This window comes from Lithobates pipiens, unplaced genomic scaffold (genome assembly GCF_037356315.1).
Source record: "Lithobates pipiens isolate NorthernLeopardFrog02 unplaced genomic scaffold, aLitPip1_a1.2 Scaffold_22, whole genome shotgun sequence".
Taxonomy (NCBI): domain Eukaryota; kingdom Metazoa; phylum Chordata; class Amphibia; order Anura; family Ranidae; genus Lithobates; species Lithobates pipiens.
The window spans coordinates 252777914-252801199 of NW_027507784.1; the positions used below are offsets into that span (position 1 = coordinate 252777914).

Genomic DNA, 23286 nt, shown 5'->3' on the forward strand with positions numbered 1-23286 from the left:
TTGTTTGTGAGCCATGTCGCACGACCACGCAATTGTTAGTTAAAGCGACAGTGCCGAATCGCAAAAATTCCTCTGGTTTTTGGCCAGCCAAATCCTCCAAGCTGAAGTGGTTAACCACTTCCCATATGCCCATAGGCTGGGAGATCTAATGTTGCTGGGGGATATTTTCTTGTAGGGTCATCTATTGTTGCTGGGCAGATCTATTGTTAATGGGAGGGATCTATACTTGCTGTGGGGTGTCTATTGTTGCTGGTGAATCTATAGTTGCCATGAGGGATCTATTGTTGCTGGGGAGATGTCTTGTTCTTGGGGGATTTGTTGTTGCTGAGGGAATTTATTATTGGGATCTAACAAATTTAAAGCAGTAAATACAATTCAGAATATTAAAACATGACACTTATTTAAAAAAAAATCCTACTTTCTGTGCAGTTTTTAAAATTGCTTATTTGATTTAGAGATGTATTTAACTTTGTTTATGTTAAAAGATTATTTAATTAATAAGTTAAAAAAATATATATTTGTTTACATTGATAAATGTTTTTTTAATTATAAATGTTGTAATACATTTTCAAATGTTTGTTAACATTTATTTATAAGTGTATTTGTATATATATCTATATATATATATATATCTATATATCTATATATACATACATACATACATACACACACAGACGCACGTGTGTTTGAGCTTTGGTTTGAGGTGCACACCCTAATGCAATAGGCTGCACACGCCTATGTATGCATGGATCAAAATTTGGCTGTTCCCTGCTGACCATCTATGGCCAACTTTAGCCTGGTAGAAATATTTGAAGGGATGGGGATTTCAGATATGGAATCTTTACAATTTCACCAGCTGTAATAGTGAAAGTGAAAGCTAAGTTGTATACGTTCTACTTTTTTATTTACTTACTTCAAACCTCTCTTGATAGCGTCAGTTAATGCGCATGAGGAGCCATCTGTACACTCCGATTTTGCTTGTTTCTTGTCCAAAAACCACCCAGAATCTACAAGGCCTCGTACTTGCACAGTGTCTGCTGTTAGCTCCTCTACAAGTGCTGACACCCTGTCAATATTGATAAGGACCCCGGTACCTCCAGCACTGAAACAAAAAATGAAAACTAAAAGTTAAGAAAATTGTAAGGTTCTAGTCTGGGTGGACAGCAGTGACATGTTAAAAAGATGCTAAACTTTATACTTCCCAGAAAATAAACCTCACCTATTGAAAAACACATTACCTTGGTATTAGCCTTTAATGTGAAGTCAAATCCTTAGAAACAATCAATAATGAATTCAGTATCCGCCATTATATAATTTTCATCATAAGTTGTAGTCATCGGGTACAAATATTTTATGCCTGTTCCTCCAGCTAAATTTGGAGGAACAATGAAGTCAAATCCTCCCCCCAAGCACCCTTCTATTCTCTGTAGAGAATACGTCATACTTCTAAAAACAATATTCTGTAAAACTGTGTTTTTTAATTAAACTATGGGTTTGTAATGAGTTGCCACATGTCTGTGCAATAAATATAGCCTAGTTTTGCAAAGTTATTGGCAAGTAATAAAGCACACTTTATCTGTAATGCTGCGTACACACCATCTGACTTTCTGGCAGAATTGGTCCGGCGGACCAGAATCCATCGGACAATTCGATTGGGTGTGGGCTCCAGTGGAATTTTTTTTCCTCAAAAGTCAGACGGACCTAGAAATAAAACATGTTTCAAATCTATCCGACTGACTAAAAATGGGGAAAACAAACCATTTGTCTGTGTGCTAGTCCGACAGACCAAATACGATGCAAGGACAGCTATTGGCTACTGGCTATTGAAATTCCTTGTTTAGTTAGTCTACGTCATCACGTTCAAAACGAACGGTCTTTCGAATGGACTTAGTCCAGTTGTGTGTGGCCAAGTCCGCTCGTTCAGAAAGTCTGTCGGACCACCGCCGAATGTCCGTCAGGAAGACCGTTGGATCTAGTCCCTCGAAAAGTCCAGTCGTGTATACGTGGCATTAGAAATCAAATACTACCAAGTTCTGAGACATAGGGGTTGATTTACTAAAACTAGAAAATCCAATGCAGTTGTGCATGGTAGCCAATTAGCTTCTAACTTTAACTTGTTCAATTAAAGGGGTTGTAAATAGACATGTGTAATTCCTTTCATAACGAATCAAAATTTGCCTGAATTTTGCATCCGAATGTCTGAATAAAAAAATAACAAATTTCAACTTATACGAAAGAAATTATAGCAGATATAACGAATGAATTCGACATGATGCGGTAATTCGTTAAAGATCTAATGAAACAAAAGGTCAGCTCAAAGTAAGTCTTACAGACCAATCAGCTGATAAATTTTGTGCTGGAGGTTGGATTACTGGCAAAGTGCATTCCTGAGAACTGAGTGAGAAGGATGTTGTATTTGAGCAGAGGAGAAGAGATATTGCCATTGTGTGTGTTAATAGATTCAATAAACAAACGACTTTCCAAACTATGAATCATTATCATGCATGCATATATATACATAAATATCGAATTTCAAATAATACTAAATAAATTATAGCGCATATAAGGAATGGATTCGACATGATTCAAGATTCAGTATAACGAATATCGACACTCTACAGAAATAACAAATTATCCGAAAACAAATTAACATAACATAAAGAATATAACAGAATGAAATTATGTATTTTACGAATGACAACGAAACAAAACGAAACAAAATTTTCCATTGTGCACAAGTCTAGTTGGTGGTCTAGGTTTTTTTTTTTTTTTTTTTTTAAATAACAAACATTGTATACTTACCTTCTCTGTACAAAGGTTTTGCACAGAGTGGCCCCGATCCTCCTCTTCTCAGGTCCCCCAGTGGCCTTTCTGGCTCCTCCCCCCATCAAATGCCCCCTTGGAGACCCGCATTCCAAGGGGCCACCCCTGCAGGCGTGCTCCCAAGTCCTGCTGTGTTCATTGAAACAAACAGCAGGACTCGGCCCCGACTCCCTTGTCATTAGATTTGATTGACAGCAGTGGGAGCCAATGGCTGCTGTTGCTATCAATCTATCCAATGAGGACCCGAGACAGCGGCTGAAGCTCCTGGGCTTGTTCTCGTTGCTGAAAAGATTAGGTTCAGGTAAGTAAAAGGGGTGCTCTCGGAGGCTGCTGCACTACAGAAGGTTTTTCAACCTAATGCATAGAATGCACTAAGGTGAAAAACCTAGAGGATTTACAACCCATTTAAGCTTTGACAAAAAAAAATGGAAGTTGATTGGTTTCTAAGCATAGTTGCACCAGATTTTGCACTCTCCAGTTTAAGCAAATCAACACCATAGCCTATAAAATGTGGTTAAAATATCATTTAAAAAAAAAGCCCACACTTATTGCTCAGAAACATCACTTTTCTACCCTACTTGCATTCCCCACTATAGGCTCCTCCTCTCTGTCTGGTACCACCGTACAAGCTGGATACTAAGGAGGCACTCATGCATGCATGCTTCTCTCAGGTCCCACACTAAGGCCCCTTTCACACTGGGGCAGTTTTCAGGCGCTACAGCGCTAAAAATAGTGCCTGTGTAGCGCCTGAAAAAAGTCCTGCTAGCCTCATCTTTGGAGCGGTGAAGGAGCGGTGTATTCACCGCTTCTAAACCACTCCTACCCATTGAAATCAATGGGGCAGCGCTAAAATGACGGTAAAGCGCTGGTAAAAATAGCGCCGCTTTACCGCCGACGCCTGCACCTCCCCAGTGTGAAAGGGGCCTGACTGCTTCCATTGATACACAGCACTGATAAGCCATGCTCCCACTCCCTTCTGACAGGAGTTTGAGTAATGGTAGCAAGAGCCTATGGCTCAGCTGCCTTCAGTGTTTTATGTGGAACCGGGAAGTGGAAAGTTGGGAGAGCGACACTGAAGCCGGAATTGGCATTGTAGTGGTGACATGGAGCCAGGTAAATGTTTGGGGACAGGGGTGGGGGGGATAGTTGAAGACATCACAACCTGCAAAAACTAATTTCAGGGAGGTGGCAAACTCATTTCACACCCACAAAAGCCACCCCCCACCCCCAAGGCAAATTATTATTTAAATCACTTTCTCAATATTTTTTTGCAGTGCTTCTGGAGAAGAGGGTGGGGGTGGGTGGTGGCTGGCAGTGGACAGTGTTAGTAGTTTTTTTTTACTTTTAATAATTGATTTTTTTAAAATTTTAATGTTTACATTTTAATGTTTTTCACAATGCTTTTTTTATTAGAATTTTTTTACAAATGTAGCGGCGAGCTCCTGAAGAGCACGCGCTATGTTTTTCAAAGTTAAAACTTTACCCAAAGTAAGTTTGGTTTGGGTCTATTTGCCTAAATTTGACTTCTGTGTCAGTCTGACTGGGCCGTGAGATGTTCAGCCTGGCCACAGGGGGGCGCTGTCTCTGGTGGCAGGTGTGGAACTATGGTCTGGTCAGGCACTTAAGTTACTCTCTTTTGGAGTCAGGTCAGTGGGAGTGGCTCTCTCGCCGTGCCCTCTAAGAGAGGGTATTTAAGAGGTGGACGTCACGTGGTTCGGGGGGTTCCGGTCCAGTATGCTGTGCTGATTACATGGCCCTGGTCCTCCTGACCAGCCCCCATGGCCTGGGGTGCGGATCCACCTGACTTTGATGCCTCTGGGCTGGCTAGCCCAGGGCATGGAAACTAGAGGAGGATTCTGAGGTGGATGGGTGTCGTCTCCGGTCCGGGAGAGACCTATTGGACTTTGAACATTCCAGGGGAGGACTCTTTAGAAGAACACCATGTGTGAATTTGGTTTTCTTAACAAGAGCCTGGAAGGTCTGAAGTAACCGAGAAAATCTGGTCTTGTGGATGTCGCCAAGCAGGCTGAAAGATCCAGGTATCCTACAAGTGTTCTACAGCTTAATTTCCCACGAGTTCTGTAACAACGTCTGTGACAAAGACTTTGTTCCTGAGTAAGTACCTTGTTGGCTGCTAGGCCTTGTGAGAGGGGGACTGTCCAACCTGAGTGTTCATCTAGCTGCGAATGGCTATTCATTGGATGCTGTCAAAGTAAGCAAGTTCTTTAGTAGAAAAGATGTAGCTGGATATCCGCACTCCAAATTATTCAACTTTATTTCAAAAATGTAATTAAAATCATGGCATCTAGGCTTGTATACAGACTAACTGCACAGCCGCTGACATGTTTCACACCGAACACGGTGCTTAGTCATAGCTGTCTCCCGCACCTTCTGGGAGACTTGAGATGTCTGTAGTTGGAATAAGTAGTGGGGTGTTTTCCACCTTAATGCAGAGAATGCATTAAGCTAAAAACATTTAGACTTTAGTACTACTTTAAGGTATCACAGAGAGCATTTGTTTCTATAGGATGGAATTGTTTCCCACCCATAACACCATACTGTCTAAATGTGTGAAATATTTAAATCTATATAACTGACTGTACAGACATGGAACTGAGACTAAAGTGCATGCAAGGTGGGGAGGGGATGAAGAGAATTACAAAGCCAAGGTTGTGAGGTGAAGATAATTATTTCTCTTTCAGTTTTACTGAATGTAAGCAAATGGGCTGGAGATCCTGGATGACTTCATGGGCTAAATATGGTCATATCCTTATTAGGTCCATGACTTCACCTAGAATACTCCACCACCATTTTACTTGACCCGTCCACTTACCTCTTCATACCTGGCCCATCCACCTACCCCCTTATACCTCACCTGTTCACCTATCTCCTCATACCTAATCTGCTTAGCTGCCTCCTATTTACTAACGTGTCCATGATTGTCCAGGGGCCACAGCATGCTATCATGACCCCAAATCTCTCCTACATGACAGTGCTTTTTTTTAATAATATATCCTGTTTTTGCTCCTGTATTGTCATGGTTACACATTTGTTGTCCATGTATTCTGCAGCAAAAGTAACACATAGAAGGAAAAAAAAGTGTGCATGGTCATGGTGTCAGGTCTCATTAGTAGACACAATGTAGTGCCAAAGTCCAGTGAGTGCCATTCAGGGAGGAAGGTAGTGGATACTTGTGCTGTGCTAATTTTGTCATGGTGAATTGTATTGGCAGGAGGGGGGAATGTTTACTTTGAAGCCATTATTTTTGACTTCTGCACTTTGTGCATAGCCTTCATAGTTGAAGCATGTGCATTAAAACGGTTTTGTTTACCCCTTTAAGCATTTTCCACTGTTAACACAATTTGTCCACAACCACTATGTGGTATGGCATGGTATGTCCACTGTTATTAACTCCTCTCTCTACTCTGTCCCATCCCATTACCATTAACAGTGAGTGTAGTCTATAGCGTGTTCCTTGATTTTATTTTGTGTTTGGGGAGGCATTGCCTGCTAATATCATCCAGTGACATCAACACTGATTGCAGAGGATTTTTACAGTGTGTTCAGCTTTAAGCACGCATTGCACAGATAATAGATAATCATCGACAGATCTTTATTTGTTAAGTACAAAAACATTTTGAAAGCATATATGGGAAATATGTAAAGGCTTCTTTTTCTGATTAAAGTTAACATAGGGGTTAACAGTGATATTCCTCTCTCCAAGGTAACATTAAATCGCACGTGTTGACATGCCTTCCCCCACTATTGTCTACTTATAGATCAAGGTAATACATTTATTGATGTAAACTTCTAGGCTGACCCGATAAAGAGATTCTTTAGTGCTTCATGTTAACGCCTAACAATAGGTGTAGGTGGGGAAATATAAAACACTACCTACAACCCAATTAAAAACATTTCTGTTGCAAAGCTTGAGTAGGTGTATATGGCTATAGCAAACGTGTTTAAAGCTAATGCATCATGACCATACTGAAGTTGTATAGGCCAGATACAGGAGAGAGTGTTTTACATACATTTTTCAGATTATCTGTACACTGAAATGTACTAAAAAGGAAAGAGTATTAAGCTGGCCATAGATGGGTAGAATTTTAGATAAAAATTATTGGAAAAAAGAAGGTACTACCAAAGTTCACTAGATAGTCCTGGTTCAGTGGGACCCCGTGCTACTCAGAAGATTGCTGGTTTAAGATCCTTTTCACACTGAGGCAGTTTTCAGGCTTTTTAGCACTAGAAATAGCCTCTAAATAACGCCTAAAAAGCGTCTCCCATTCATTTCAGTGTGTCTTTTCACACTGCGATGGTGCGTTTGTGGGACGTTAGGAAAAGTCCTGCAAGCAACATCTTTGGGGGTGGCCCGGTACCGTTTTTTAGAGCTGACAGTCAGCCTTCTTGTATTACGGCTATCACAAGCAGTGGAAAGTTACGGCCCCCATCCCGCTGCCTTGAGTGCTCTGACCGGGCTCTCCCGTACCACCAGGAGGCCTGAGCGGCCAAGTGGCATGTCCACCGGCTGGATGGAGACTCGAACAGAGCTAGAATCAGCTTCGATTGAGTCTCGGATGAAGAAACCCGGAAGCGATGTCACTTCCAGTTTACTGGAGTCTTAAAGGAGCCAGATTTTAAAAAATGTCAGTATTGAAAACAGCCAAATTTGGCTTTTTTAATGCTTTTAAGTGCAAAGGAGAGATTTGGGGTCTTATAGACTCCAGATCCCTCCAAAAAAATACCCGACACGTGAATATTACTGTCACAAGGGATGTTCCTTTACACTCCTTGTGACAGCAATAAAAGAGATCAAAACATGTTTTTTTTAAGGGACAGTGTAAGAATAAAAAAAATGTAATAAATAACAAAAAAGAAGCAGACGCGAATGCATGCATAATTTGTGGCGAGTTAATAGAAACCTGACATGTCATGCTTTAAAATTGCGCACACTCATGGAATGCCGAAAAAACAACGGTATTTAAAAATCTCCATAGGCGATGCTTTAACCACTTGCTTACTGGGCACTTAAACCCCCCTCAGTCCCAGACCAATTTTCAGCTTTCAGCGCTGATGCACTTTGAATGACAATTGCGCGGGCATACAACACTGTACCCAAATGAAATTTTTATCATTTTTTTCCCACAAATAGAGCTTTCTTTTGGTGGTATTTAATTACAGCTCGGAGTTTTATTTTTTGCTAAACAAACAAAAAAAGATGCAAAAAAAAAAAAATCATGTTTAATAGTTTGTTATAAAATTTTGCAAACGGGTCATTTTTCTCCTTCATTGAAGTGCGCTGATGAGGCGGCACTGATAGGCTGCACTGGTGGGCACTGTTTGGCTGCATTGGTGGGCACTGATAGGCTGCACTGGTGGGCACTGATAGGCATAGTTAAGGCGGCACTAATAGGCACAGATAAGGCGGCACCGATGGGCACAGATAAGGCGGCACTGATGGGCAAAGATGGGCACAGATAAGGTGGCATGGATGTGTGGCACAGATGGGTGGCACGGATGGGTGGCACGGATGGGCACTGATAGGTACCACTGATAGATGGGACTGATGGGCACTGATAGGTGGCACTGATAGGTGGCTCTGATAGGTGGCACTGCTGGGCACTGATGGGCAGCACTGCTGGGCACTGGTAGATGACACTGATGGGCACGGATATGTGGCACTGGGGTGCAGCACCTTTGTTGAGGCAGATTGTGGGCACTGCTGGGTGGCACTGTGGGCACTGCTGGGTGGCACTGCTGGGTGGCACTGTGGGCACTGCTGGGTGGCACTGTGGGCACTGCTGGGTGGCACTATGGGCACTGACGGGGGGCACTTACTTTTTTTAATGTGGCACTGGCAGGGGGCAGGTGGGCACTAGCAGGGCTGGCCATGATCGGAACTAATGTCCCGATCACGGCCGCCGGTGATCGCCTTTTTTTTTTCTAAGCAGAATATTTTCGAATAATAGCCGATTACCGGCTCCGTTATATCACATGATCAGCTGTCATTGGCTGACAGCTGATCCCGTGATAAGGGGTCGGGATTGACCCCTTGCACGGATCGGTGATCAGGCGAGTCTCGTAGACTCGCCGATCACAGAGCGCGCCGCGCGTGCCCCTCAGGGGGCGCGCAGGGCGCTCGTGCACGGGACTACGTCTATTGACGTCGTCCCGGAAAAGGAGATCCGCGCTGTAGCCGTCATTTGGCTATAGCGCGGATCTCAAGTGGTTAAAACATTTTAACAGTTACCAATTTAGAGTTACAGAGGAGGTCTAGCACTAGAATTATTGCTCTCGCTCTAACAATAGAGACGGAAGTAGTAGGGAAGTAGTCCAAAATCTGTGGTGCTCCCAAGGAGAGGAATCAAGTAAAGGAAAGATGGCTTAACTAAAAAGATGTGTATTTGTGGTCTGCACTGATGGCTAATACAGAATGCCTAACCTCACATGTAGTGTTCCATGCCAAAGATTTTGCTAGTATGTCAAATGTGATATGTTACGGGAAGATGTGAAATTGCAGTAAAGTGCTGGAAGTGCATCTGTGTGCGGATATTACTTTATTTTTAAATATCAAGGCCTCTGGCAGGTCTATGGATGGGAGTATGACACAATATGGCGGAGTATTTAGGTCAAGAACAGGGATTTGATGTCCTATCCAAGGAGAAGCATGGCAGGAATTGCACAATTTGGTGCAAACATCTGCCCAGTGAAATAAACCACATATATATATATATATATACTTTTTATTAGGGAAAGTCAGACTGTGAATAGTCTTAATGCAGTTAAAGCAGCGCTATACTCACCTCAGCTCCAGCAATGTGCCCTTCCTGAGCCCCCCCCCCCCCCCCCCCCCAGTCACTGATAACTACTGGGTTTCAATCACAGGCTACTGTCATTGGCGGGGATTATTTCATTACCACGCATGCATGGGAGGCTCACTGTACAAGGATGGACCAGCAGGTAAGTAACTTCAATGCAGAAGAGACAAAGAATGCCTCTTCTGCATTAAAATTCTTGCCTGTTCGCCCATCTTACATTTTTCACTAAAGTTCCACTTTAAATGCTCTCTCACAGAAAAACATACCATTACAGCTGAGCACTGTATGGATGGTGTGCTTTCCGGAAACCGGAATCAGAAAATGTCCTGTGCTCCAAACACCAGAAATCATCACTAAGCACCAACCAATCATATGATCCATTTGAGGAATGAGGGTTTATTATTGTGATCAGGTTCTGTATGCTGATCAATACTGTGCAGAAATATGCATTTTGGAAACCAGATGCAACCATCATTTTAAAGTACATAAAAAACAAGTGAAATCTGCGCTTTGGCTAAAAGATAAAGCTAATTACAATGACCACTGCAGCCAGCACTAAAGGTTTTAATCATAGAACCATTAAGTATATAAGGGTGCAGTGGCAATAGGGAGACATTGCAATATAAGCTCTGTGATGAACAGTCCTATTCAGAAACTGCCAACAATGATGGATGACGGGTTGGTAAAGAAGTCCAGCACCATCAATGTGAAAAGGGATTGAATGGACTCGTCATTGCCAGTGTGTAGAGGCAATCCTGCCTACCAAAAGAAGTTGACTCTCAAATCATAAAGAGTCAGGGAACGTCTATGTGATAAAGATGAGCATCCTCAACTGCATCACTCCAACTCCTGTCAGTTATGGAAAAGGCGATCCCAGCCCAGGATGCACTTTCTCCAGAGAAGTGGATGTATATATGAATATACTGCAGCCTTTTTACCTCAAAAGATGTAAGGGTGCCACAATAGTGTAATATTGCTTTAAAACCACAATTTTATTTAAAAAAATATATATAGTACACTCACATTTCTGTAAAAAGACAACAGACAAAGCATTTTATAAAATGTCCATAAATCGTAGTCTTCTTACATGTCCGGTACTGTCTTACATGTTTCGCAATAATATTGCATCTTATGAGGCAAACACAAGCACGTCCTAATATAATAAAATAAACATACATGACCCGCCAGGAGTAGTCAATCCCCTCTCAAACCGGAAGTGACACACCGGAAGTGGTCAGTCTGCCCACATGTGGTTCACCATGTGCTCCACAGACCGGAAGGGATTAAAAGCCTATCCTGCAGCTATCAAATAACCTACCAGAAGCGATTGCTCCAAGAACCGGAAGCGATTGCAAATTGGTCCCGCTGTTCTCAGAACACAAAGGGAGTATATTAATAGAAGAAATTATATAAAAGGCAAGGAGGAGGGCTCTACTTGCCAAAAATAAAAAAATGAAACCATAACAAAGATAGTATTACACTATCCTCTTGATGAAATAAATCATTGCATAAAAAATCCACTAATCAAAATTTTGAAAAGCACGCAAGGTGAACACGCCATCTAGTGGACATAATATATACAATAAGCAAATATCCCATACAGATACAGTTTCAATTCATAAGAAGTACATAACATTATATTTCATTTAAAAGAGAAAGAGGATAAACAGGAAAAAATATATATTACAGTTACATAGTATTTGAGGTTGAAAAAAGAAACAAGTCCATCTAGTCCAACCTATGTGTGTGTATTACATTGTGTACACCTGTATGTTGCGGTCGTTCAGGTGCTTATCTAATAGTTTCTTGAAACTATCAAAGCCCCCCCCCCTCCCGCTAAGACCACCACCTGTGGAAGGGAATTTCACATCCTTGCCACTCTTACAGTAAAGAACCCTCTATGTAGTTTTAAGGTTAAACCTCTTTTCTTCTAATTTTAATGAGTGGCCACAAATCTTGTTAAACTCCCTTCTGCAAAAAAGTTTTATCCCTATTGTGGGGTCACCAGTATGGTATTTGTATATTGAATTCATATCCCCTCTCAAGCGTCTCTTCTCCAGAGAGAATAAGTTCAGTGCTTGCAACCTTTCGTCATAACTAATATCCTCCAGACCCTTTATTAGCTTTGTTGCCCTTCTTTGTACTCGCTCCATTTCCAGTACATCCTTCCTGAGGACTGGTGCCCAGAACTGGACAGCATACTCTAGGTGCGGCCGGACCAGAGTCTTGTAGAGCGGGAGAATTATCATTTTATCTCTGGAATGAATCCCATTTAATGCCTGCCAATATTCTGTTTGCTTTGTTAGCAGCAGCTTGTATCATCTACTAGGACCCCCAGGTCTTTTTCCATCCTAGATTCCGCCAGAGGTTCTCCCCCCAGTGTATAGATTTCATTCATATTTTTTTCCACCCAAATGCATTATTTTAAATGTTTCTACATTGAACCTCATTTGCCATGTAGTTGCCCACCCCATTAATTTGTTCAGATCTTTTTGCAAGGTTTCCACATCCTGTGGAGAAGTTATTGCCCTGCTTAGCTTAGTATCGTCCCGGTAGTTCGGTAGATTACCAGCAGAAAATATATCTTATATTGCAAGAGTTATTCAACCATTGTTGATAAAGCAATTGACATCCCACTCTATATTCATTCCACGTATGTTCAGAGGCAGTTGGACACTTTTTTAAACTGCCCCTGAACTCATTCAATGTTATCCTATGTGACCATGTACACCATGTCTCGTTTATTGCTGTTTTTAGGCAGTTGCATTTAAAGCGTGTCTTTGAAACCAAAAAAATGGGTTCACACGCCGAAGATCTCCACATTTCAGATGCCAAACACGGCTAAATGCGGTAATCCACATTTAGCCACATTTAGTTTATAAGCGATGTATTCTGAGGAACTGGCTCTTAGGGACAGACTTAAGCCATGAAGGGTGATGGCAACTGCCTTAGCCAATAAAGCTATTACGGTTCGTCTCCTTAAAGTAGGTGGTAGTAATTAAAGCACCATCCCTGACCTCCACGTTGAGATCTAGAAATTTTTTTTTCTATGCTGGCTTCATGTTGTAGTACAATACCCAAGGCGTTATGATTCAATTAGTTCATGTAGTTGTTCAGGGACTGATTGTCACCCTCCCTGAGGAGGATGTCGTCAATATACCTTCACCATAGGAGGAGCTCAGACCTCCGATTTAGTATAGATGACATCCTCTTCCCACTTGGCCATGAACAAGTTCACCATGCTTGGAGTAAACTTTGCGCACATGGCGACTCCCCTACTCTGCAAGTAGAAGGAGCCATTAAACCAAAAGTAATTGTGGTTCATGGCAAAAGTCAAAAGCTTCAGAATGAAATCCCGCTGTATGGGTAACAAGCTGATATTATGCCTCTAAAAGGAGTCCACAGCCTTAAAACTATCCCATTGAGATATGATAATGTACAGAGAGGACGCGTCGGCCGTTGCCAAAATGTACCCTTCCTTCCACTGAATACCACCAAGAAGGTTTAAAACCTGAGTGGAGTCCTTCAAGAAGGACGGGGTTTGAACTACCAGAGCTTGCAAAAAAGCATCTACGTATCTACCTATCCTGGAAGTCACAGATTTTATCTCACTAACAATTCCACTAATAATCAGTAGACATGTGCACACTGAAATATTTAGTTTCGGAATTTCATTTTCGTCCAAAAAATATATTTATTTAGTTACTACCGAAATTAGTTTTTATTTATTTTGTTTTTCATAAAAAAATGCATTCGTCTGAAAATCCAAATTAAGGTTGAATCTGTCATTGAAGGCTTATGGTGTCTGACGAATGTTCAAAGAAGATTCGACGGAGAAGCTAAACTGTATGACTGTATAGTTTAGCTGCTCCGTCGAATCTTCTTAGAACCTATGACAGGCACCATAAGCCAAAGATTCAACGTTTGTATGTTTTTCGCTGCTCTGTCAAATCTTTGTCGTTAATGTTGAATGTATATAGCAGACATGGGAGTAAGTCACACATGTGCAAGTCACAAGCAAGTCTCAAGTCTTAACCTTCAAGTCTCAAGCAAGTCCCAAGTTACTGTGGCGAAAAGCAAGCAAGTCAAGTCGAGTCCCTGCTAGAAGTCAAGCAAGTCAAGTCATTTATTTTGGTCAAGTTACAAATCAAGTCAAAATACTGATCTACCCCCTTTCCACCTTTAAATGAGTTAAAAGTCAGTGTTCAGGAAAGGTTTTGTTTTATTTTCAACATTAACAAAACTGCTTTGTGCTTTTTTCTTGGCATATTAAAGAAACACTTTGAATGCCCAAACAGCAGACAAGGAGCAGAACACTCAGCAATTAAATGGCCAACAAGCCTGAACAAATGTAGTCCTTGCTGAGGGGGGGAATAACTAAGTTTGAACTTCAAACTAATAACAAAGTATTTTAACATCTAAATTAGTGGACACAATGCCAACATCTGGACACTTGAATGGTGATGAGAATAGCCACTTAAAATGCCAGATATGGGTGTGTGCAATGGATCAGTTTTAGGGTTTTAATATACTTTGTAAATAACACCCTATATATTTATAGTCAATGGTAGTTGTATCCTCTGCATTATGCCCTGATATAATAACATTTAAAGAGGAAGTAAACCCTGATGAGTTTACTTCCTCTTTGATTCCCTGCAAAGGTAAAGCATAATGGACTATTGTCATTATGTGTCACCTGACACAGGAGTCAGCAAAGTCACCGCTGTCCCCTGTAGTCCGGAGCATCCATCTTCTCGGTGGGTCTCACTGCTCCGCCGCAGTCATTCGGGCAAAGGCGCGATGACGTCACTCCATGCATGCGCACGGGAGCCACCACTCGCCGCATATCGCCGTTGACAGCGGCGCGCTCAGAGCGCCTGCGCGCCGCTGTCTCAAAACCGTGTAGGTTTAGGAGATATTTCTTGGACCTACAGGTAAGCCTTAATCTAGGCTTACCTGTAGGTCAAAGTAGTTTATAAGGGTTTACAACCACTTTAATTACAGTGCAGGTCAGTGTGATAATTACTATGATTGCATCAGCTAGCACTTATGTACAATTTTCATATAAAACACAATTTTTAACATATGTAAAACAAGTGACCTAATGGACAATTCTTAATTTAATTGTTTTTTATTGAAAAAGAGATTTGGTTTATACATACATAGAGCATGGTTTTCCAAACATAGAAAAAGTGTACATATCAACAAAGAATACAGATTTTTACTTCAAAAATGTTACTTAGCGCCGGAGGCGCAACCATACCTAACACTCTAGTTATCCCTAACACACCTGCAAATCTATCCCCTCCCCCCCCCCCCCATAACCCTGTTCTTCGAACACGCGCTGCTAAATCCAGTCAAACCTATTTGGCTAGCCGGTAACGAAGTGGCAAATCCCTTCAGGAACAGAAATACGGAGCATCCAGGAAGCTCCCAGACCACACCAGGCCTGAGCCGAGTGGGTGCGCCCTAAATCCTATCCTCCGCTATCTCGTCTAGGGGGTAACCAATGTCTCTCAACCATGGATTCCATAGCAACTTGAATTTTTTTAAGTTGTTTTGTCTAATATACATTGCCCGTTCGCACCAAATTATAGGATTTATGGCATTTATCCATGCTTGCAGTGCTGGAGGGTTTTTTGCCTGCCAGTTCATCGCAATTAGGCGTCTGGCCTGATACAGGCATCTTAATATAGATATTTTTATTACAGCGGAGATTCTACCCCTTTCCATAATCCCTAATAGACAAGTCCTAGCTTCAGGTTCCAAGGTGGTATTAAAGATCCTGTTAATTCTATGTACAATTTCTATCCAGTACCGGTATAATTTTGGGCACTTCCATACCATATGAAGCAGGTCCCCTGGTGCTCCACATCTAGGGCACTCACCGTTAGACTTTCTGCTTATCCTCCACATTTTTTTAGGAGTGTAGTATGCCCTATATAGAAAGAGCTTGTGGGACATGCGCTGCGATGGGGAGATAGACACCAGGTTCCCCTGTGCTAGGATCTCATCCCATTGTTCCTGCCCAATTGGTCCCAGGTCTTCCTCCCATCCCCTCCTGCTCTTATCCGGTCCCTCTCCATTCAAAGCTTTATCCTTGAGTTTTGTATATAAACTAGAAATCTGACTCTTTGTTTGTCCTTGCTCGAGGAATCCCTGAAACAGGGGATTCTTCGTCCTCTCAATAACAAGTGTGCCGTACTGTGCATGTATCCCATGTCTCACTTGCAAATATATATAAAATGTTTTATTGGAGATGCCGAATTCCTGACGAAGGTCTTCGAAAGATTTCATAGTATTCCCCTGGTAGAGATGCACCAGTCTACTAATCCCCCTCCTCTCCCACTCCAGGGACCGATCTATACTATTTAATTCGGCCAATTCTCCATTGTTCCATAGGGGGGTGTACTCAGTTACCCCCTCATAGCCCAAGAGTTGCTTAGCTATCTGCCATACTTTCCTCGCCAAAACATTGGTAGGGCATTTACAAGCAAATGAGTTGGCCTCCAGGACTTCAACTAGAGTTTTATGATATGCATTATTAATCATCAATTTGTGATTCGGGCAACCACCCCCCTCCAGTCCAGCCCCAGTTAAATGCTGGAGCTGGGCTGATAGAAAGTATGTTCTTGGATGTGGTATCGCTACTCCTCCCTTTTCCACAGGGAGCTGCAGCGTCCGCAGCCGAATCCGAGGCTGTCTCTTTTTCCATATTAATTCTCAAATTAATCCCTCCAGTCTGTTAAACCATTTCTGGTTAACCCAGACTGGGGAGTTGTGGAGGATATATAAGATCTGTGGCTGCCAAATCATTTTTACTAAATTACAGAGCCCCGCCACAGACAGGGGAAGGCGACACCAGCTATTGACCTTCTGCTTCAGTTTTGCCATTAATGGTACCAGATTCTCCTCAACATACCGGTCTATATCTCTGGGAATCCAGACACCCAAGTATTTCAGCTTAGGTACCACTTCTAGTCCCACAACTGTAGGCGATGTTTGATCTTCAGACTCCGACAGTGGCATAAGGGCTGATTTACTCCAATTAATGACCAAACCTGATTGTTGCCCAAATTCCTCCATCAGCCGTACTACACTGTTCAGAGTGGAGCGCACATCGCCAATAAAAACCAAGACATCATCTGCAAATAAAGCCAGCTTCTCCTCCTCCAGTCCGCGCCGGAATCCCTGGATGTCCGGGTGTGCTCTCGCCATCACAGCCAGGGGTTCCATAGCCAGCACGAACAAGAGGGGAGACAACGGGCATCCCTGCCTCGTACCCCTTTCTAGATGAAACATATCAGAAAATAGGGTCCCCATTTTAATCTTGGCCCTGGGTCCCCTATATAGTAGTTTTACCCATTGGATAAATAGGGGGCCAAAGCCGAAGCGTTCCAATACGCCCCAGAGATAGCCCCACTCCAGGCTGTCAAAAGCTTTAGTAGCATCTAAAGCTAATATGGCACCTGGGTTATCATTGTCTCTAGGTATTTGTAAGTTTAGAAAGACCCTCCTAATATTAGTATTAGTTGTTCTGCCCGGGATAATAGGGTCCCCATTTTAATCTTGGCCCTGGGTCCCCTATATAGTAGTTTTACCCATTGGATAAATAGGGGGCCAAAGCCGAAGCGTTCCAATACGCCCCAGAGATAGCCCCACTCCAGGCTGTCAAAAGCTTTAGTAGCATCTAAAGCTAATATGGCACCTGGGTTATCATTGTCTCTAGGTATTTGTAAGTTTAGAAAGACCCTCCTAATATTAGTATTAATTGTTCTGCCCGGGATAAACCCGGACTGGTCTGGATGTATTAATTTATGAATATAGCTATTTAACCGAATTGCTAGGGCCTTGGATAGGATTTTTATATCTGAGCATAACAGAGATATCGGCCGGTACGACGAGACCTCTTGTTGGTCCTTCCCCTCTTTAAGAATTAAAGTGATATTAGCCTCCAGCATTGAAGCGGGGAGCTCTCCCGCCTCTAATGCATGGTTTAGCGTTTTCCAGTAGTGCCGGCATCAGCTGTTCGCTGTATCGTTTATAAATTTCCACTGGAAGCCCATCGGGACCAGGAGATTTATAATTGGGCATACTGTTCATCGCGCATTTTAGTTCTTCCAAAGTAAGTGGTAAGTCTAGGTTCAGTTTATCCTGGTCTGAGAGCACAGGGATAGCTGTTTGATGTAAAAAATTAGTGGTCAAGCCCTCACAATCCTGTATAGTTGATTTATATAAGGTTCTGTAATAATCACCAAGTACCTTCATAACCTCGGGGGGCCTAGAGACAAGGTCGCCCTTCTGTGTTTTAATTGCCTGTATTCCTGTGGGGGGGCCATTGGTTTGAACCAATAAGGAAAGAACTCGACCCACCTTCTCCCCTTCGCCAAAATAATATTGACGTTGGAAAATACGTTGGTTCTCTACCCTTTTTAGAAGTGCCATTTTATATATCTGTTGGTTATCCTCCCAAGTCTGTTGTTTCCCCGGCGATGGATCCTCCACAAACTCTCTCTCAGCCTGGATAACATAATTTCGAATTTTCCCCTCTTGGTCTCGAGATTCCGTTTTGTTATTGCAATTTTCTGTATGAGTATTCCTCTAAGAAAGGCTTTTAGGAAATCCCAAACCATTCCAGGTGCCGCTGTCCCTCTGTTAGTCTGGAGAAATTCCCCTATTTGATCCCCTAAGAGGTTAGATCTATCAATTAGTTCCAACCAAGCGGGGTTTATTCTCCACTCTCTTAGTGGGACGCACTCTCCCGTGTTCAAAGTTATAGCCAAAGGGGAATGGTCTGAGATCCCACGTACCCCGTATTCTATGTCTGCCACCACTCCAACTGCCTCATTGTTCCCCAAACCCATGTCTATTCTTGATAGCGTCTGGTGGGTACTGGAAAAACAGGAATACTGCCTATCCTGAGGGTGTCGCATACGCCAGATGTCTCTTAAACCAACTTCCAGTAGAAGTTCATGTAATCGACCTGTTCTATTCCCAGTTGGACAAGGGAATCTGTCCAAGCGCTTATCTATGATTTCATTGAAATCACCGCCAATTATCCACGGGACGCCCATTTTACCCAAACTGAACATGAGAAATTTATCCATAACCTCTAATTTAAAAGGAGGGGGTATATAGATATTCGCTAGAACGTATTCTTGCCCAGCCACCAGGCAGTGCAAGAAGACAAATCTCCCCTCCCCATCTATCTGGGACTCTTTACATAAAAAATCTGTACCCTTCCATACTAACACACTCACGCCGCGGGAATACGATGAATAAAAGGAATGATAATATGCCTGGAATTTCCGGTCATGAAGCAGAGGGGCCGTGGTTGGGGTTAGATGGGTTTCCTGCAGAAAGAGCAAACCAGGTCCCCTTCCTTCCATCTCCAACATCACAGACCCCCGTTTCTTAGGGTCTCCCAAGCCCCTCACGTTCCACAAAGTTATATTCCACCTACCCATCAGCTCCAATGATATTCCTCCTACCCATCAGCTCCAATGATTGGTATACCCATGGAGGGGAGAGGATAAGGGGGGAGGGAACCGCTTCCTCTCCCCATCGCCTCTCCCCATCCCAACCTGTCCCCCATCACCGCCCCGCTACTCACAGCACGTGTTCGAAGACTCCCCTCCCTCCCTCCCCCCACCCGACCCTGCCCATCAGAGCCACCCTTAGGGGTCTCAATTGTAGCCGGTATAATCATACCCCATTCAAAAGTGTCCGAACTCGCCATCCCCCCACATGATCTTATCACACCCATTCAATATACTTCTAAGGTGGGATCATAATCCCTCCATAGCACTAATCATGCCCTACAAAAAAAAAAAAAAAAAAAAAGAGGGGGGGGGGGGGAAATGCCTCTGTAGCTTCAAAAACTAAGTAATCACAATATTATTATTATACAACGTTGCTTACCTTCAAAAAAAATATATATATATATCCCCCCCCCCCCCCAATCCCACTCTCCCAACTCAACTATAAAACCTCATTACCACTTCTAGTGTAGAATTATGTGGACTATTTATTCACCATATGGCATCGCAGTGTTCTATGATCCATAATACTATACCCCAGCTTTAGTCAATTTGTTATATCGTTTTACCCACCTCGCTCAAACAGCGAGCAGCGACATTATAACTCCCCATTCCTTCACCGAGATGGGTTCACAAATAAAATTATTTTCGGTAATATACATACACAAGTTTACATTCTCCCATACAACCCCCCCCCCCAACCCCCGCGCCCCCACCTTCCCACCGCGCCTATAACCATATCTTTATACACAATGTGGATCACCCTATAGTGTTCGATTGCTCGTAGTACGTTAACCCCAATCACTAATCTATTCATTGTATCCCTCTACCACTCTATTGAAAAAAAAAAAAGGGGATATATTCCTTTCCTTTTCCCTCCTCTCCCTCCCTCAAATCCCACCCTCCCAGCTCATCCATAAAACCTCGTTTACCACTTCTAATGTGAAATTGTATAAACTATTAATTCACCTTGTGATATCACAGTGCTCTATAATCCATGGTGTTTTACCCCATTCCTAATCAATTTATTATATAATTTTGCCCGTCTCACCCAAGCAACGAGCTGTAACATTAGGGCTCCCCATTCCTTCACCGAAATGGGTTCATAAGCAAAGTTATTTCCAATAATATACATACAGAAGTTTACATTCCCCCTTGCAACCCCCCCCCCCCCCAACCCCCACACCCCCATCTTCCCACCTCTCCTATAGCCATTCCTTCATACACAATATAGATCACCCTATAGTGTTCAGTTACTCGTGATACATTAACCCTAATCATTAGGCTATGCATTGTATCCATCTACGTCTACCCCCCTATTAAGCATTAATAACACAAAAAGAAAACAAATAAACCCCCCCCCCAAAAAAAAAAACTAGTACAGGCCGACTCTAAGCATCATTAAAGGGCCTCCTTGTGATCCTCCAGCCAGTTCACGGCCTCCTGCGGGGAGTTAAAAAAAATTGTTGAGCCCAAAGCAGACACTCGGAGTCGGGCTGGATACAATAGGGCATACATTATCTTATGCTTTTGCAGGGTGCGTTTGACAGGAATAAACTCCGCTCTCTGTTTCTGTAAGTCCGGTGAAAAATCTGGATAAAATGACACCCTAATCCCCTTATAGAAGATGTCTCCCAATCCCCTGACCCTCCGCATCAAAATCATTCGATCATTATAATTGATAAATTTCAGTATCATTGGCCTGCAGCGTCCCTCTGATAGGTGAGATCTAAGAGGAACTCTGTGGGCTCTTTCGATGCTAGAGGGCGAGGAGAAGGAGATATCTCCCAATAATTCCTTGAACCAGTTTTCCCAAAAAATTATGGGGTCAGGACCCTCACTTCCCTCTGGCAGGCCGATTAGTCGCACATTATTCCTGCGGTTCTTGTTGTCCATGTCGTCAATTTTGGATGCCTGTGCGACAATTTGTTTCTGAAGTGTAGCTATTTTTTCCTGCAGGGGGGATAATTCGTCTTCCACCATACTTAATCTTCCCTCTAGAGCATCTATTCTATCGATGGTGTTACTTAATAGTTGGCTCATAGCGTGTAGTTCATTTTGAATGTTTCTCAATTGGCTGTCCAGCCCAGAAATAGAATTCTTACAATCATTAACCGCCAGCAGTATCTCTCGTAAAGTCGGTTCACCACCCCCCCGGGTTTTTGGGCCGTCCTGCTTTCCTCCTGGGATAGCTCACCTACCCCGCCTCCTGGCAATGGGGTACCAGGATCTAGTGAAGAGTGACCTGCACTCCTTCTGTCCCCCAGTGATCCCTGCATTTTAGATTGGCCTGGCGGATGGTGTTGGACTTTCCTACCTGGGGAAGTTGCATGTGCAAAGCGCTCAAGTTTCGAAGCCGCAGAGGCTTGATTTAATTTTTCTTTGGCAGCACGCGTTTTTTGATTCCCCTCTCCATGGGATATATCCTCTACCGCTCTTTTGCTAAGCATGGTAAAGTCCACGTGGAAAAGTCACTAAGCCAGCGGAGGGTAGTAATATAGCAGTTTATATCGCTAAATCAAATCTCCCCAGCAAAAGACCCAGCTTTTGATTCAAAAGAACCTGGGGGGGGCAGCCAATTCACCAGACGCACAGTGCCAGAATCCCACGTTAATTATGTTTGTGGGGTGAGCTCACTTCAGCCAACGGTTATCAAAAGCAAAGCAGGTAGGGAGAAGCAAACATTCCAACCAAACAGGGATAACCAGTGCATCTCTCCGCTGTCTATTGCCAACCGAGCCACAATCTCCACCACACAGGTCCTATCTTCCGTCCCGCTAGATTATATAGCATTTCTCACCACTCCACAGCCAGGATTTGTCATCAATGGAGCTGGCAAATGTCAGCATCCGTCCGAGGCAGTCGCAGGACTCTCTCCGCGTGTCCTCGTGCGGCGTCTAAGAGTTCGTCTGTCTTCGGATCTCCGACCGGGTTCTCGCGATAGCGAAGCCTTCCGCGGAGCCCTCCTCGGGTACTTTCGGCAATCTCCGTCAGTTCTGGGCAGCAATAGTGGTAGTGCACGCTCCAGGTCGGACGCTCATTACGGAGCTCCGATAGGGGGAGTCAGGAAACAGCAGCTGTAACCACCAGCGGATTACATTCCTCTCATCGCAGGGCGGAGGCAGGGAGCTCGGACACACTCACACTCCTTCTCACTCACTCGCGCCCATCTCCATCCGGCCACACCCCGACCTAATGGACAATTCTGAGTGAGGTTCTTTTTGGACCAAAGATGTGGGCTTTATTTTTTGATTGTGCATTGTACTACAGCAGAATTAAAAAACATACTATATAAAAATATACTATGCATATATATATATATATATATATATATATATATATATACTGGTGACTGAGAAGTAATTTCCTTGTTTCTCATCCCTGCCATTTTTATATGGACAGCCACCTCTACATATCCTCTTCTTTAACAGAGAAGATATCTTGTCAATACTAGGTTTATTACATTGTATATGCATAGTATATTTTTATATAGTATGTTTTTTAATTCTGCTGTATATAATATGTCCGATGTGTCCGCCATAATGTAGCAGTCACAATAAAAATCGCTGATCGCCGCCATTACTAGTAAAAAAAAAAATGAATAAAAATGCTATAAAAACTATCCCTATTTTGTAAACGCTATAACTTTTGCGCAAACCAATCAATAATCGCTAATTGTGATTTTTTTACCAAAAAATATGTAGAAGAATACGCATCGGCCTAAACTGAGGAAAAAAATGTTTTTATAGATATTTTTTGGGGATATTTATTATAGCAAAAAGTAAAAATATTGTATTTTTTTCAAAATTGTCGCTCTATTTTTGTTTATAGCGCAAAAAATAAAAGCCGCAGAGGGGATCAAATACCACCAAAAGAAAGCTCTATTTGTGGGGAAAAAAGGACACTAATTTTGTTTGGGAGCCACGTCGCACGACCGCGCAATTGTCAGTTAAACCAACACAGTGCCGAATCGCAAAAAAGGGCCTGGTCCTTTGGCTGCAAATTGGTCCGGGGCTTAAGTGGTTAATCATGGTCTGAAGTTTTCTCCCCCAAAACCATTAAACAAGTTTGGTGTTTTTATGGATGTTCATAAATACATCTGTAAA

The 23286-nt window shown here is 42.8% G+C and overlaps 1 protein-coding gene across 1 annotated transcript in view; it reads right to left on the reverse strand.

Annotated features, from left to right (window-relative positions):
* Nucleotides 1–23286, reverse strand: part of LOC143924566 (palmitoleoyl-protein carboxylesterase notum2-like) — a 104909-nt gene that overhangs the window by 48352 nt on the left and 33271 nt on the right. The window contains exon 8 of the mRNA XM_077448944.1: nt 914–1102. Within this exon, the coding sequence (XP_077305070.1) occupies nt 914–1102 (189 nt within the window). The remainder of the gene's footprint in view (nt 1–913; nt 1103–23286) is intronic.